The sequence below is a fragment of the Phaseolus vulgaris genome, chromosome 4 (genome assembly GCF_051622355.1).
Source record: "Phaseolus vulgaris cultivar YP4 chromosome 4, ASM5162235v1, whole genome shotgun sequence".
NCBI lineage: Eukaryota > Viridiplantae > Streptophyta > Magnoliopsida > Fabales > Fabaceae > Phaseolus > Phaseolus vulgaris.
In genome coordinates, this window is record NC_143501.1 from 7,591,470 (window position 1) to 7,610,128 (window position 18,659).

The window sequence follows — 18,659 nt, forward strand, 5'->3', positions numbered from 1 at the left end:
AGAAACAGTGAGTCTAATATATGTGACATCTGTTTTTATAGGGAAGAACATTTTATTATGATGAGAGGTGATGAGAGGTAAGGTTGGAAAAAATCCAAATTCCACCATAATTATTTAAATTTATATTAGTTTTAATTTATTTAAATGAATTTATTTTAAATTTATATTTATATTTTTGGATTTTAAATTTAATCCATTTAATTGGATATGTATTAGATATAAATTGGATACCTTTTAAAATTATCCAAATTGTATTTTGGATTGGATTTTGACTTGACCCGATCCAGGTTGAGCCAAGACAATTCGGGCCCGAGTTGAATAAAGTCGACCCAAATTTATGTCAAACTGAGTCGTCCTGGCCCAAGTCGAATTGAGTCGGTATGGGCCAAAGTCGAGTCAAGTCATTTCGGACCAAAGTCGAGCTGAGTTGGCCCATGTCAATGTCTAGTTGAGCCGGTCCAGACCCATGTCGAGCTGAGTCTTTCGGGTCCGATATTGAGTCGAGCGGGATCGGGCCGATATCCAGACGACCGGACCAGGGCTGATGTCGAGTCGAGTGGGCCCAGGCCGATGACGAGCCGAGTAGGTCTGGGTCGATGTCAAGCCGAGCGAGCCAAGTCTGATATTGAGCCTAGTGGGCCCGAGCCCATGTCGATCAGAGCAGGCCCATGCCAAAATCGACCTGAGCAAGCCCGGGCAAGGGTCGAAATCGACCCGAGCAAGCCCGAGCCTAGGCCGATGTCGAGTCGAGTTGGTCTGCATCCAGGTTGAGTCGGCTTAGACTTAGTTTAAGCCAAGTTAATCTGTGTCCATATCAAAATGAATTTAATGTAATTGACAAAGTGAATTAAATCTAATTAACAAACTGGATTTAATTTAGATTTAATCTGGAAATCTAAACAATTTTAATCTAGTTAAAATAATATGAATTTTAAATTCAAAATATTTATTTGGATTTGAATTGAATTTAGATTGAATTTTGAAAAATTCAGGAGAATTGTTAATTACGGGAATATAATTTTATAAAATATATTTCATATGAAGAATCTGTAAAAATTATGGGTTACCTGATATTATATATCTTATTTATTTGATTCCTTATATATTATATATGAATTACTTAAATCCTATTTACTTTATATATCCTCTAATAGGATTTTTTTTCTAAAATTCATCCATTTTGTAAGAGACTTTAGAGTAATTAAGGACGAGAAATATGTCTTGAGAAGTATCTAGATCCTTCGATACAATTACTTTTAAAACATATAAAAAGATAAAAGAGAACGTAAATTTCTTATGAAATTACTTTATATATTTATAAATTATATTATGTATTATATCTTTTAAAAATAATTTTTATTATATATATATATACTAATCTATAAAAAAAAACCGTTTTTTTATTCTTAAAAGAAGTGAAAGGCTGCTATTTGATATAAGTTCAATAAAGTCTTGTATATAAAAATTAGAGTTCTCAAAAGAAGTTAAGTATATTATTAAGGTAAAAAAAGAATTATGATCTAAATTGGGTGGGGTTATTTTTTGTTCAACTAATATAGTGAGTGACCTAATGTTTAGTTAATAATTTTATATAAATGTAGTTAAAAATGTAAAGAAATGTTTTGAAATATGTTTTATTATTATCCTTTGTCACCAACACAGACTTGACATCGCTTGCGTGACATTAATTCATGTCTCAGACGTGACATTTGATGAGAATGTGACACTGACTTTATATTATAATATATGACTCATAGCACACGCAAAACTGGTTACCTGTGTGTCTGTAAGTGGTTACTTATGTGACGCACGCAAAACTAGTTATCCGTGTGTAAGTGATTACTCATGTGACGTTTATAACCACCCACTCTTAAAAAAAAAACAATTTTTTTAATAAGAATCATATATTATTCGAATTCAATTTAACTTTTAAATTTTATGTGAATTTGCATGCGATTAAATTAATATTTTGTATTTAGGGTTTAGGGTTAACATGTCCAAGGATAAGAAGGAATAAGATATAGTAGATCAACTAGAAAATTAAAAATTAAGTGAGATCTTCTCAAAATTGTATAGTTCAATAATACAATAATATAATAAGATAAGCAACTTATATGTCTTATAATCTATATTTAATTATATGCCGAATCATTATACTTAAAATTTATATATAATAGTATAATTTAAATTTTAAAATATGTATTTAATTTAAATTTTTTATTAGTTCTAGTCAGAGTAATTGCTGTCAACAGCAATGAGTGCCAGAGTGTTGAACCAAAATGAAAGCAACATCCATAACTATATATATTACTATTCATATAACAAGGATTTGTAACAAACAGATATCACATACAGAAATCATGGACTTATTTGTATATTAATAATTAATAATAGAAGTAATGATAACAATAGCCAAACCAGCAGTGTTTCCTGTTCAATGTTGAGCGTCTAATGACCAAATCCTTCTTATTCATTTCCTATGCTGTGAATCCACCACAAGAGATTACTGAGAGAGTTTCCACCATCAAAACCTGCAAGGTTTCTTATCTTCTGCAATGCACTTTCATTGTCATAAATCCCTTCAAGGGCATATACAAATCCCTTCCATCCTTCACCAACACCATCCCTATTCAAAGCAGGCAAAGTCCACTCCACAAGCTGCTTCACATACTCAGCATTGGAGAAAATGGCTTCAGAAATAGGTGCCAATGGTAAGAGCTGAATGCCAAGCCTACACTCTTTCCACTCTGCAGGAGCAAACCATAGTCCACTGTCCCTCTTGTTAGACCACAGAACCCCCATGATCCTGTTCTCTCTTGTGAACTCTTCCTCATACAAACTCCCTCCCTCTTCCACATGCCACCACATTTTAGTCCCAAGAATTTCCAATGCTGTTAGTGTTGATCCAAGGGATACAAGACGAGCATCACCATATGCCAGCCCCACCAAGGCAGCAGAGTAATATGCACACACAGCCTCACTTGTGCTCTCTTGGTTCCTTCCATCACTGAACTCAGTTAACCCTCCAGCCCAAGAGTGAAGCACATAAAGGTCAAAATTCCTCAAACGTGTGTAATTGGAGTTTAGTTTTGTGTCCAAGTTCATGAAGTCTTGCACAATGGAATAGGCTTGAGCCTTGTACTTCCTACCCCAGGCTGGATCAAGCTTAACGAGCACTGCAATTGCATAAAGGAAGTACCCCAAATGGTAGTGGTGATCATTGTAAATACCAAATCCAAAATCACCACCACCATCATTGGACCCTTGTTGGGTAATAATGCCACCCCATTTCTTGTCATGTAGAAATCCATTCCCATTGAAAGTTCCCTCCAACCATGGCTCAATGCTTTCCTTCAAAAACTTCTTAACCTTTGGAATCACATCAGGGTAGCTCAACTCCTCAGCAATCAATGCCAACCTTGCAGCCCTTGCAATCAACTTCCCATAAAAATATGACGAAGTTGTTGAAATCGATGATGAGTTTAGGCCTTCAACATCATTAGAAAGGGCTGAAACAATTTCATCATGGGATTCTTCTTTGACTCCCTTGGTTGAGTGCCATGTTACATACACGGGATCTGTTTGCAAAACCCACGAATCCCCAACAACACCAACAACATCCCCATCAATGCTTCCATATTTAAAATCTTCCAGAACAGTGACATCATTGTCTCCATTGGACAGAAGCTGAACATGGAGAGGGTGGGCCAAGAGTAGCAAATCTCCTGATCCTTTCTTCTCCCACTTGTACTCCACACAAAAGGGTTCTCTAAATATAGCTTCCCCAGACACGGGGTAACAAGAACTAAACTTGTCAAGAACCGCCTCGTGTTTTGAATCAGAATCAGGCAACAGGGCTATCCGGACAATGCCAGAAAATGCATCAGAAGTGATCTCAGAAAGAGTGTGGCTCAACTTGATGGTGGAGGAAGCATAAAGGATCCATGTTTGACCATTGTTGAAGTGAAAGGTGTGCTTGGTGTTAGTCTTGTTTGAAGAGAATGAGAGAATGGCGTGGATGGTGGTGATGGAAAGAGGGGTTGGTTGGGTGACAGAAACAGTCAAAAAGGGGCTTCCCCTAACAAGGAGGAAGCTAAGATTGGAAGAAGGGATATCCAAAGTGACACTGAGATCACTATAGGAGGAGATAAGGTGTTTCCCACTGGAACCTTGCTTGGATGAGATAGTGAGATCAGCGTTGAAGACTTGGTATATGAAAGCAGAATTGACTTGGCGAGAAGGGTATGAGAGAGAGAGGGAAGAGTTAGAGGATTTGATGAGGTAAGGATGAATGTATTCAGGTTGATCACCATTTTTTAGGACAAAGTTTTGGAAGAAAGAGTTGGTGGGGAGTGGTTTTGAGAGAAGGGTTGAGGAGAAGAAGTTGGAGGGATCAGGAAGCACAGTGGATTGTGTCTCTGGGAAGATGAAATGAGTTTTGTTTTGCTTAGCCATTGCTGCTTCAGAAGGTGGTGGAAGTGGTGTTTGGTTGTGGTGATGATGATGATGAATGCTTGAATGGTGTGAGTATATAAGGGTTTTGGAGAGGATGAGGTCAATGCACTTGTTACTTAGACTAGGTGTTTTTTCATTATTGGCGGCTACTCTATCAACAACTGGTTGATTATTAAATTGTTATGAGTAGGAAAGAGGTGTTTGGATTTTGGATTTTTGGAGGATACTTGCTGGATAGTTGACCATAGTTTATTGATTTGGTGAACTGGCTTTTAGTACAAGTTGAGGTTAAAGTTTTGTTTTGGTGTGTTGATGATGATGATGATGTTGAAGAATATGAATGATTCTAAATTTCTGATGAATGAACTGTGGAAGGGTGTGAGTAAAGAGGATTGAATGATTGATTGAAAGGAAGTGAAACTTGGGCAGAAAGATGAGTGAATGTGACCATGCCAAGAAGCAAAACAGAAGTTTCTCAATGGGAACATACCAAATTCAGATGCAGAAATAAAAAACCAGCCCCACGTAAAAGCAGATTTATGTGCACACAAGTGAAGAATTTGAACAAGATAAACACAAGTTATGGATCAATACACATATGAATCATATTGCATGTGGAAGTTTTGATAGCAAGCCAAAAGATATTATTGTTTGGAAAAGTCTTGGCATGTATCAATTTTCGTTCTCGTCTATGATATACACAAAGTTGTATTTTGTTGTAAAATTAATTTCTAAAATTAGAGAAAACTTAAATAATTTTTTATTTATGTCTCTAAAATTAATTATTTTATTTTTTTTTCTATTTCGAGTGTCTTACTTTTTTTGGTATGAAAGAGAGGAAGAAGTCAACACCCAAAAATAGAAGCATGGAGGAAGGATGTGCTCTCCACTACACACTTTTCCACACAAACAACTATTTTGATAATGGACCCTTCAAATTGTATATATATTTCAATTAAAAGTTTTCATTGTCGAGTTATATTTAGGGTGATAAATTTAATATCTAAGAGTAATTTTTTAATATATCTAGAATTTTAAATAGAAATAAAAATATTTAATATAATGAGATAAACATATGTATGATTATTTAAACATATGTATGAATAAGTAAAGAAGATAAGTTACATATATTTTAAAAAATAAATGTTTAAATTAAAAAAGTTATAAGTATTAATTAATGTAAAATAACGCACCAAGTAGAATATTTGGCTAACTATCCCACATTTAAAGTATTTTAATTTTTAATCAACATGTAAATACCTATTACATGAAACTGTTGGAGATCCCACGTCGACTAGGGACGAGGACAATTCATTGTATATAAGTGAGTACAAATATCAATTTTATGAGCTGGTTAAACACCTAAAAAATAACTGTAAAATTCAAAAAGTATATGGAAATATATCATTTGATGTAATAGATTATCCAAAAAAATAAAAAAAAATAAAGAGTTATGCAATATATCATTTACTATTTTTGAGCAAAAACTAAGCTGATTTGTAAACTGATTAGTTTTATTTATTAATTTTAATAAAAAATACAAATTTAATAAAAATGATAGAATTTATTACTTTTAATCTTAATAAATTATCCACAAATATTGTATTTCACTACAAGAAAAACGTGAATTACATACAAATTATTACATACGGATCAAAATCCGTATGTAAAATCAACATTACATATAGATTAAATTCCGTATGTAAACAGGTATTACATACGGTTTTTTCCGTATGTAATTACATACGGATTATATCCGTATGTAACTTTTGGCGCCATAGAGCGGGAATTAAAATCCGTATGTAAACAGGTTTACATACGGATTTTTTCCGTATGTAATTACATACGGATACACCAAGCAAATTCTTTAGTATTATTATGATTTTTATTATACTTATTATTATTAATAATATTAACAATATTAATATTAATAACATGAATATAATCTATACCTATATATAAAGGGATTCCCCTCTTAACTGCTCTTCATTTTTTTTCATTTTATCCTTATATTAATATTTAATTTTATTATTGTATTATGGTCATTGTGTCATTTCTTATTTTTTTCTACAATATTTGGTATACGTAGTGGGGACAGTTTTGAATTGAAAGAGAGGTGGAAGAGTGGTTTTGAATTGAAAGAGATGTAGAAGAACAATTATGAATTAAAAGAGAGGTGGATGAGCGATTTAATTTATTTTCAAAATCAGTTACATTTTATTAATATTTTATTCTTATTTTTATTATTTTATAACTGTTTTTTTTATATATAATTTTTTTAAAAGAACAGTTAAATATAAAGAGAATTCTCCTAAATAACCGTTTTTGGTTATTTTGTAGACAGTTTTGAGTTTAATTTTCTATTTGTTGTTTTTTTGAATCAGCAGAACGGTTTTTCATTTTATTTACGAAACAATTTGAATCAGCAGAACGAAACAATTTGAATTAGCGAGAGCAATTCTCGATTTGATGCAGAACAATTTATCATTTGATTTACACAACAGTTTTCAATTTGATTCAAATAGATTTTTCATTTCCTCATTTCTTACCTTTTTATTCCTTCAATCAACGAAATCTAATGTAAACTCTCATTTTCTCTCTGTTGATGTTGTTCCGTCTCTTTGTGGATGTTGCTTTTTATTTTCCAGAGAAAGTGGAGAACAAGATCGAGAAGTCGATGTGTGGTTTCATGCGATTAGTTCTTTAAACTTGATTTTTTTTCAAGCCAAAAGAAAACCGTGAGGGGGAGTCTGAGAAAAAGAGGGAGCAATCCAAGCACCCCAAGTCACGCGAAGATTTCATCATCTTTCTCAGTCACATTGTGCTTCGTTGCAAGTTCGTTTTGCATTGTCATTAACAAGGTTTTGCCTTCAATTTCTCGATTAATTTTACTTCAAATCCATGAATTATAGTTTTTATTATTTAATTATAGCTTTTATTTGTTTTCTATTTTTGGTGTGGTGAGATTTTAAGACATTGTTTGCAAACCCAAAAAAATACTTGCAGTTAGGGATTTGTATCTGTCATAACATTTTTATCTTTGTATTTGTGAGAGGTTTGTTTTGAATTTTCCTGATATATTCAACCTTGGTTGCTTCATGAAGAATGGCCTACATGAACAGGAGAGGTGAAAAGTGCTTCCTTCAAGATGTGGTTTGTGGGACATGATTTTAGTGATGCAAGCATTGCTGCTAAAGAAAACACAAAACCAGATATGGAGATTGTAACAAGGGTAATGGGACTTGAAGTTGGATATCTGATCACACCAATAATTATTTTCCGTGTGCAGCCCAACGCAACAACATTCCAAATGTTCATATAATGAATTGGTGGTTGTCTTGCTATGTTTGAATTTAGGTTATTGAAGCAATTGATCAAATCCGATAAGAACTCTGCCTCATTTGTAGGATATAGTCATTGGGGTACCATATAGACCATGTGGAGGTAACCCTTTTGTAATGGCTTTCTTGAATTGATTAGGATTAGTAATTTATGTTAAATAATGAATAGTTGTAGTTATTTTTATATTTTTATGTTGAAAGGTGCTCTCTCTTCTCTTCCCTTTCTATCTTTTTTTTTTCTTTCTGTTGGTTCTTCTATAATAATTTATTATTTACGTCTCTCTCTCCTCTTCCCTTTTTTTTATCTTTTTTGTTCGTTCTTTTATAATAATTTATTATTTACGTCTCTCTCCTCTCCACTAACTATACCAACCTTTTTTAAAAATACCATTATCTTTGAGTTGATCTGAGTTCTAATGGAATCATTCATTTTTTAAATTGTTTTTGTTCAATATTTTTGTAATATAAAAATGTGTATATTTAATTGTTGTATAATAACAGAAACGCTTAGTAGATTTTAATTTTTTTAAAACAAAAAGAATTTAACAAAAAAAAAATCAATAGATACAAGTTTATTATTTGATTTTTAATTTTTTATATTCGCTGTTAGTTTGAGATTTGATAGAAAGGGGTGCTTATTATTAAGGTAGTGTTAAAAAGGGTATTGATTATTAATGTTTTAAAATAAATAATTAATATTATTTTGAAAAATTAATATATTTTGATGTCATAGATGAAAATCTTTTATTGTTAAAGATCCACTTTTTTTTATTATCATTTGGAAGTAAAATATTTTATTTGTTCTCACTTAATGGAGAAATTGGTACGTTAATTTTATTTTTTGTTATTACCTAACTGGTAGGATAGTGGAGAAATTGATTACTTTTCTGTTTTAAACTGATATTCTTCTTTATTAAATAAACATATTTTTAATTTTAAAATTTTATTTTATGTGTTCTCACTTAACTGGCAGGAAAGTTGAGAGATTGGTGCCTTTTATTAGGGAAGAGTGGAGAGAGAGAGGGGTGAAATGTGGATTTATGGACGGCTAATTTTTTTAGGCAAAAGAGTGATATATAAGAAAATTTTTGAGATTATGAAAGAGTGATATATAAGAAAACTGTGAGAGAGAAATAATATAAAAACATGTTAATGTCTCCACAATCCTAATTTTGAGATTCTGAAACTCTATTGTTGTTCTTCTTCACATTTCATCACCGCCACTTCACTAGGTCTTCCGTCTCCTCAATGCTTCAAAAACCCTAATGTTGAGATTCCGAAATTGTGTATTGCTAATTTATTTCATCTCTTTTATTTATCTTATTTTGCTTTTCCTATTTCTCTAATGTATACATTTTATTTTATTTTTTTATATAGAGATGTTTAGTTTCTTTTATAATTAAATTAATAACTTCAATTTCTTTAGGTAAGAATCACATTGTTAAAATATTAAGTTCTTCAATAATATTACATTTGATTTATAATTGTTTTAAACATATTTAATTAAAAATAAATATAAATATAAGTAATAAAAAATTAACATAAATAATAATATATTATTTAATTTGATTAAATTTTGTATTTAATTATATAAAAATAAAAAATGCGAATACACAGGCGGGAGAGCGCCTGTGTGCCCGCTAGTATTAATAATATTTATAATAATATTAATAATATGAATAATATTAATAAATATTAATAATATGAATATAATATTAATAATATGAATATAATATTAATAATATGAATATAATTTATTTTTTTATTATTAATAATAATTATATTAATATGTATAAATTATATTAATAATAATAAGTATATTAAAAATGATAATATTGTCGGGAAAAACGGGTAATTTCTCCACTAAAACAGAACCCTAACAGAGCTACCCGACAAATAATATTGAATAAACAGAGCGGAATAATAAAAGAGATAAAGAGAAAAAAGCACACCAGAAAATTGTTAACGGAGTTCGGCCAATTTAGCCTAATCTCCGAGCACAGCATAAACAACTCACTTTTATTATTATGGGAGAAGATATTACAAATTGGGATATATAACAGTGAAGGAGATGTTAATTTATAACCCTCCAACCTCCTTCCCAAACAATGAACCCACCGATGTGGGACTTGAGATTAAGCCAAAATCAACAAATCTCCACCTTGGCTTAATTTCAAGTCCCACCTAATACAAATCTTCTCAAAACATAACAAAAACAAACTTTGCAGAGCTTCAAATTTGCGCCTTCGGACGCCAACTTCAAATGTGCAAGATATTAACCAAGTCTAAACAATGTTCAAACTTGGCCCTTGTAACTACCTTGGTGAGCATATCTGCAGGATTCTCCGTAGTGTGAATCTTCTGGAGAACAATCTCCTCTTCTTCGAGAATCTCACGCACAAAGTGATAACGAACATCAATGTGCTTTGTCCGTGCAAGAAAGACTTGATTCTTTGCTAAATGAATAACACTCTGACTATCAGAATATAACTCAAGTTGTTTCTGACCAACTCCCAAGTCTTTAAGCAACCCATGAAGCCAAATTGCTTCCTTCACAGCCTCTGTAATCGCCATATACTCTGCCTCTGTCGTAGATAAAGCCACCGTAGACAGCAAGGTAGACTTCCAACTAATTGGCGCTTTTGCTAAAGTGAACAAATAGCCAGTTGTAGACCGTCGCTTATCCAAATCACCTGCATAATCAGAATCACAATATCCAACTATGCATTGACCAAGTGATTCATCTTGCTCAAATGCCAATCCAACATCTAAGGTATTTTGGAGGTACCGTAGAATCCATCTCACAGCTTGCCAATGACCCTTTCCCGGATCATGCATGTACCTGCTAACAACACTCACAGCCTGTGAAATATCTGGTCTCGTACACACCATTGCATACATCAAACTTCCAACTGCATTTGCATATGGGACTTTCGCCATGTATTCTCGTTCTTCATCAGTCGTCGGAGATAAACGGCTACTCAATTTCAAATGAGGAGCAGGTGGGGTACTTACAGGCTTTGTATCTTCGTGTATACCAAAACGTTGTAGTACCTTCTGCAAATACTGCTTCTGTGACAGCCAAAGTTTTCCCCTCTCCCTATCCCTGTTTATCTCCATGCCAAGAATCTTCTTGGCTTCCCCCAAATCCTTCATCTCGAACTCTTTACTCAACTGAGCCTTTAACCTGTCAATCTCAACTTGGCTCTTTGCTGCAATCAACATATCATCAACATATAAGAGTAAGTAAATGTAGGAACCATCTTCAAGTCTGCGCAAATACACACAGTGATCATATTTGCTTCTCTTGTACTTCTGATCCTTCATGAACTTATCAAATCGTTTGTACCACTGTCTCGGAGATTGTTTCAGTCCGTATAACGATTTGCTAAGTTTACAAACCCAATCTTCTTTACCATCAACCTTGTATCCTTCTGGTTGAGTCAAATAGATTTCCTCCTTCAAATCACCGTGTAGGAACGCAGTCTTTACATCAAGTTGAGCAAGCTCCAAATTCAACTGTGCTACCAAGGCCAACAAAATTCGAATGGAGGAATGTTTAACAATTGGAGAAAATACCTCATTATAATCAATTCCCTCCCTCTGAGCAAAGCCTTTAACAACCAACCTTGCCTTGTAGCGAACATCTTCTTTATTAGGAAATCCTTCTTTCTTTACAAATACTCATTTGCACCCAATTGCCTTCTTACCTTTTGGTAATTGTGCCAGCTTCCACGTCTTGTTCTTCTTCAAAGACTGCATCTCCTCTTCCATCGCACCTGCCCAATTACCACTCTCTGAACTCAGAATGGCTTCTGGGTAAGTGGATGGAATGTCATCAACAACTGGAAGTGCATAGGCAACCATATCCATGAAACGAGCAGGCTTATGAATATCTCGTCTCTGTCTTGTAACTGCAATTGGCGTTGATTGTTGTTGAGATTCTTGGGTAGGAACCTCTTCCTCATCTGACTCTTCTTCTGCCATAGGAGAGTCACTTGTGGTATTTCGTGTTGGGATCACCACTGTCTGCTCAAACTCCACCTGCTTCCGGGCACACTCCACCTGTTGCGGAGTACTGTCAGCTCCTTCTGGATTTACCTTCTTTAACATGGCAGATTCATCAAAGGTAACATCCCTGCTGATAATCGTCTTCTTTGCCTCTAGACACCACAAACGGTATCCCTTCACTCTAGGACTAAAGCCCATGAAAAGAGCCTTCTTTGCCCTTGGATCCAACTTTGATTCAATCACATGATAATATGCAATAGAACCAAAAACATGCAAAGAATCATAATCAGTTGCAGGTTTTCCAGACCATACCTCTAACGGGGTTTTGTCATCTATAGTAGCTGATAGCAAACGATTGACGAGATGTTGAGCGTATGTCACAGCCTCAGCCCAAAACTCTCTGCCTAACTCGGCATTAGACTGTTGGGTTTAATAGTGCCAAAGTTCAAGAGGGGGGTGAATTGACCTTTTAAAACTTTCTCGCAGAAACAGTGTTTAACACAGTTTACAGAAAATAAATCGATTTATGTGAAAATGAACAGATTTATTTCAGCACTGTTTTTGTTTGAAAAGCGTTTATACAGCAAGGTTAATCATAAGATTATGCAGATAGACTTTCCAGATGCATACACTGATACTAGAACAAAAACCAGTGAAACATCAAAACAGCAAACTTCAGTTTCAAGCAAGTGATTAAGGTTCAATTGATAGCATGCCAATTAATTGAGTAACCTTTACAATCAACCTGTTCAAGTGGCTTTTAACAAACTGTGAGTGTTCTTCTTGATATCAAACAGTTTTTCAGAAATTAAGAACAATGAATCACAGAACAACAAGATTCAATTTTTAAGCAATTGTTTAAGGTTCAATTAATAGCTTTGACAATTTCTTGAGCAACCTATCACAGTCAATCTGTTTGCAGTGGCTTTTAGCAGATTTTATATGTTCTTATCAGAATCAAACAACTTTTTCAGAAATTAAGAACAGTATGCACAGTGCCCAGAAAGAACAGATTTATTTTCAATTGAACAGACTTGTTTCTTTGCTGTTTTATCAATTATGCAGAAACGAAATTGCAGAGAGTGGGAGAGAATGAACACAAGCAGTTATACTGGTTCACTCAACTGAGCTACATCCAGTCTTCACCAAAACCAGGTGGAAATCACTAAAACACAGCACAACCAAGTACAATTCCCACTGTTCTTGAAACCTACAAGAACTTAGGTACTCTTGCTGAAAAAACCTATTTCAGCACACACCCACTCTTCAAGAAAACCTATCAAGAAGAGTGTTCAACCAAACTATTACAGGAGATGAGAAGTGAAACGACTACACCTGATTGAGGATACAAAGATCTGCCTTAAACCAGTAGGCAAGATTGCTAGAACAGTAGCTGCACCTCACACCAAGCTTTTGGAACCAAACCAAGAACAAGCACTTTGTGATTTTCGAAATCTTTGAAGAACAAATGCTAATCCGTTGTAAACTTTTGATTCTCTGCTGTAAAACTTGTTTTTGCAAATGTATGAACGATTATTAAACTCAGAAACAAGTTTGCATTTTATAGAAAACCAACTTATAACAGAACTTTAAAAAACAGTTAAAGCTGTTATAAAATGAACAGATTGAAAATAAAATGAACAGATATATTTTCAAAAACAGTTAGAGAATTTGTTAAGTGAGGAGACTTAGTCAACCATTCTGGTGCTGAGATAAAACTGGAAATCATTTAAGCTTGACATGGCACCAGAGACAAAAAGAATCTATTCATTTACAGATGAACAGATTTATTTTTCAAAACGAAAACAGAGAAAGTTTAACTATTTAAAACTCAGTCGTTTTGAAAGATAGAAGACTTAGTCAAAATACATGATGCACAAAATCTAATTTTCACAAGACTTAGCCAAGGCATCAGTGTAAAAATGAATCTGTTTATTTAGAAAAGAACAGATTTATTTTTATGCAGTAAACGTGTTTTTTGTAAAACATGTGAAAAACAGTTTAATAAAACTTATGTTTGTTATTATCACATGGCCAGTGGTTATGAGGTGAGTTACTCAGCAAAAAGCCCACTCTTAGACAACCTCTAAGCACTACCTAAGACACACTTAAAGCAAAGCAAAATACAAATGAAATGTACATATAAGTCTTCATCAAACACAATCTTGAAGGGGCAGCAACCATCTTCAACATAGACAACATACAACGAACTTTCTCCACAAGTGTCTTGTTCATACGCTCCGACACCCCCATTCTGCTGTGGTGTTTTTCTAACAGTGAAGTGTCGAACTATGCCACAATCTTGGCATACCTTCAGGAACGGATCACTCTTGTATTCTTCTCCATTGTCTGTTCGGAGAACCTTAATCTTCCTTCCTGTCTGGTTTTCAACTTGAGCTTTTCACTTAAGGAAAATTTCAAGCACATCATTTTTGTTTTTCATAGTAAACACCCAAACTCTCCTGGAAAAATCATCCACAAAAGTGACAAAATAATGCCTACCTCCGATTGACGGAGTCTTGGTAGGTCTCCGCACATCTGAATGCACATAATCCAAAATACCCTTGGTATTATGAATTGCAGTGTCAAACTTCACTCTTCGTTGTTTTCCCAGAACACAATGCTCACAAAATTCAAGTTTGCAAGCCTTCGTACCTTTCAACAATCCCTGCTTGGTAAGAATTTGCAAGGATTTCTCTCCTGCATGTCCCAACCTCATATGCCACAACTTCGTTGCCTCGACATCCTTCTTAGTGCTAGAAGTTGCTACCGTTACTGTCCTCACCACTGTACTACCTTGATAGTAATATAGATTGTTCTTCCTCACGCCTTTCAACATCACCAGTGCTCTTGAAGTTGCTTTAAGAATTCCATCTCGCATCGTCACAACTAGGCCTTTAGATTCTAAAGCCCCCAATGAGATGAGATTCTTCTTCAACTTTGGCACGTACCGTACATCCCGCAAAATTCTGGTGGATCCATCATGATTCTGCAGCTTGATTGAACTTATCCCAGTTGTCTTACATGGATTATCATTACCCATGTAAACAACCCCGCCATCGAGTTCTTGAAATTCAAAAAACCATTCCCGAATGGGACACATATGATAGGTACAACCTGAATCCAATATCCACTCATCTGGATAAGATGATGCTGAAAGCGAGACAATTAAAGAGATATCTGATTCCACATCATTTTTGCATTCTGCAACATTTGCATCTTGCGGAGCCTTCCCTTTCTTCTGCAGTTTTGGACAGTCTTTCTTCCAGTGTCCTTTCTCATGACAGAAAGCACACTCATCTTTGGCAACGACTCGACCTTTAGACTTAGACCTCCCTCTTCTCCCCTTTGTATGGCTGTGTTGACGACTTCTTGCCACCAATGTTTCTTCTGATGTCGTTGATTTGATTTTCATCTTATCCTGCTTTCTCAATTCATGACTATATAAAGCAGAACAAACAGCATCTAACGACACATTCTCCTTCCCGTGAAGGAGCGTAATCTCCAAATGTTCAAATTCATCAGGTAGAGATGATAACAACATCAAAGCCAAATCCTCATCCTCAAACTTCACATCTAAATTCAACAGGTCTGCTACTAATTGATTAAACATAGTGATGTGTGCATTCATAGTAGTACCTTGTTGGTAGTCAAATCGGAACAACATTTTCTTCATCAGGAGCTTGTTCTGACCACTATTCTTCAGAAACTTGTCCTCCAATGCCTTCCACAGTTTGTGTGCAGAAGTCTCATTTTTTACAGCATACTTCTGCTCTCTGGACAGGCAAGATCGAATAGTTCCGCATGCCAACCGGTTGATGATGCTCCAGTATTTCTCCTCTACCTCTTCTGGTTTCTCTCCTTCAATAGCAATATCAGAACCCTGCTGAAAAAGAGAGTCCAAGACCTCTCCTTGCCACATGCCAAAATGTCCAGTGTCATCAAATATTTCCACTGTCAATTTCAAGGTGGACACTGGGAACCTCGACCATGGTGACGAGGAGCCCGACACTCAGAATACATCCTTCGCTTCTTCTTCTTGATTTTCCATTACAAACTCAAAATATAATATTCAATATTACAAATAATTTCAAACAACTCAAGGGCGAACCTTCGGCTCTTGATACCACTTGTCGAGAAAAACGGGTAATTTCCCCACTAAAACAGAATCCTAACAGAGCTACCCGACAAATAATATTAAATAAACAGAGCGGAATAATAAAAGAGATAAAGAGAAAAAAACACACCAGAAAATTGTTAACGGAGTTCGGCCAATTTAACCTAATCTCTTAGCACAGCTTAAACAACTCACTTTTATTATTATGGGAGAAGATATTACAAATTGGGATATATAACAGTGAAGGAGGAAATGTTAATTTATAACCCTCCAACCTCCTTCCCAAACAGAACCCACCGATGTGGGACTTGGGATTAAGCCAAAATCAACAAATATGACCAAAAAACTTTCTTTAAACGATAAAATTATTTTACAATATAAGCATTAACTTAAAACTAATAAGGTAAAACTAACCACACATGAAAGCACAAATAATACATTATTGTTGTGATTAGAAAGGAGTTTGACTTGTTAGAGTTGTATAATTTTTTTTTGAAATAACATTATTAGAGTCAATAATCACATTTATTTGTGATATAGTGCACTTTAGAACTTGAAATTTCATCATTATTTTTCTCTTAAAAGACATTTCAAAATGTTAAGGGATGAAGATATATTTAAATTATTCATAACCTTGACTTCTAAGTAATATAGGACTATCGAATATATCAGAACAAGCCTCACATCGAAGTCTAAGGAAAACAAGAGTTTTGACCTCAAGTTTGTTGAGATAATATTGTTAGTGTCAATAACTATACCTAAAGTAATGTCTATTTTGGAACACCTTAGAAAATTAAGGAAAAAAATATATTTAAATTTCCTTTATCCTCAACTTCTAGACAATGTGAAACGATTGAAAATATCAGATCAATCATTATTGTTATAATTATTTAAAATAAGTAATGAAAAGAAACTTAAAACTAAAATTATTAAAATTTTGTAAGAACTCTTACGAGTTGGATTTCCTATTCTTTATAATAGAAAATTTGGTTTATGGTTCATTTGTTTAGTGTTTTATTTTTTATAGATATTTTAGGTTATATTTAAATTTACTAAATGTAACTCTAACATGTAATATTCTCAATTTTAAAAGTTAACTTGTTTATTACTCTTTTTTTTTATTTGTAACTATAGTATATACAAAATTGATATTTCTTTATTTGTAACATAGTTGTATTTTCTTTAATTTCTTAGGTGTCTTAGAAAAACTTATTTGGTATAATCTCATCTCTCAAGTAAACATTGTAATAGAAATATTTTTAGTCTTGTGAAAGTGTTCTAAAAGGCTCACAAGTGTCACTTGCACTAGGACTTGTCTATTTTACTTTGAAGTTATTTTTCTTTAAGGTTTTTCATTAATAGCCTTATCTGTGGCAAAAATTAGGATCTTGTTTCAATATGTCTGGTAGACCTCTGTTGGGGCCAAATAGGGGTACATGCACACACATAATTAAAAATTTTTGTCACTCCACCTTTTATGAACCTTTCAAACTTTAAGAAAATATTTTGATAAAAAATGAGTGACCCTTCTTATTCTAAGCACTTTAATGTTTATAGAACCTATAGGGATTATCTTGAAAAGTTGAACTTAATAAATGAAATGAGAGACTTTAAAGAAAACAAAAAAAAGAGATATAGATGAACATAAGACCATATTTTCTCATTTTCATGAAACATAAAAAAAAACCTTGGAGCAAAGATGGAGAGGGGCACAAAGAAGAAAAGAACATTATGCGGACTCTCGTTCTCAAAGAGAAGCGGTGTATAGTAGTCATCACAATGATGATTACTATCAACCACAAGAAAAACATTGGAGAACATGGAGAAGGGTACAAAGAAGAAAAGAACATTATGAGGACCTTCATTCTCAAAGAGAAGGGGTGCATAGTTGTAATCACAATGATGACTATTATCAACCACCCATAGGCTTAGAAACCAATTATATCTCAAGGAACCTAAGGTAGACCTTCCCCTTTTCTATGGAAGATAATGTAGAAGAATATTTAGATTGGGAGATGAAAGTAGAACAAATATATATTTTAGTGTTATCAAGTGGATCATGAGAAAAAGGTGCCTTTAGCTACCACAATTTTTCAAAGGCATGTAATGTATTGGTGGACTTCCTTTGTAAGAGGCTTGAGAATTCATAATAATCTCCAAATAAGATATTGAAATGAAATTAGGGTTGCCCTAAGAAAAATACATGTACCCTCACATTATGATAACAAATTGATGTACAAGCTTTAAAGACTCAAACAAAAAAACATTAGTATAGAATATTATAGGCAACAAATAAAATTACTCATGCTAAGGGTGAAGATTAGGAAAAAACCACGCATAACCATTGTTAGGTTCTAAAACTATGAGATTATGAATAAAGTTGAATTGTTACCATGCAATATTTGAATGAATTGGTTTAATAGTACATGAGGGTAGAACAATAATTGAAAAGAAAATCTACCTCTAAGAATGATTGTCCCACCATTTCCTACCCTAATAAAGATAAAGAATATAAGAGGGAGGGACCCCTCCAAATCAAGGAATGAAGGGTCATAAGAAAGGAATAGGAAAAATGAAAAGAAAGAAAAAACAAAGAGGAAAAAAATTACAAAACTAAATAATCGTCTAAAGAAACTAAAGCTAGAGATGTTCTGTTTTTTAAATATCTTATTAGAAGGCACTATGATGTTATGTGTCCTAATAGGAGAACAATGTTTTTAAAATATCAAAAGATT

General features: G+C 33.7%; 1 protein-coding gene across 1 annotated transcript; it reads right to left on the bottom strand.

The window, feature by feature from the left end:
* Positions 1 to 2,280: 2,280 nt before the first annotated feature.
* Positions 2,281 to 5,046, bottom strand: LOC137837082 (glucan endo-1,3-beta-D-glucosidase). The gene has a single exon (XM_068645938.2). The coding sequence runs from the start codon at positions 4,453 to 4,455 to the stop codon at positions 2,467 to 2,469; it is 1,989 nt and encodes a 662-aa protein (XP_068502039.1). The 5' UTR covers positions 4,456 to 5,046; the 3' UTR covers positions 2,281 to 2,466.
* Between the last annotated feature and the right edge of the window lie 13,613 nt (positions 5,047 to 18,659).

Coding starts and splice junctions, on each gene's coding strand:
- LOC137837082 (XM_068645938.2), bottom strand. CDS start 4,455: ATGGCTAAGCAAAACAAAACTCATTTCATCTTCCCAGAGACACAATCC.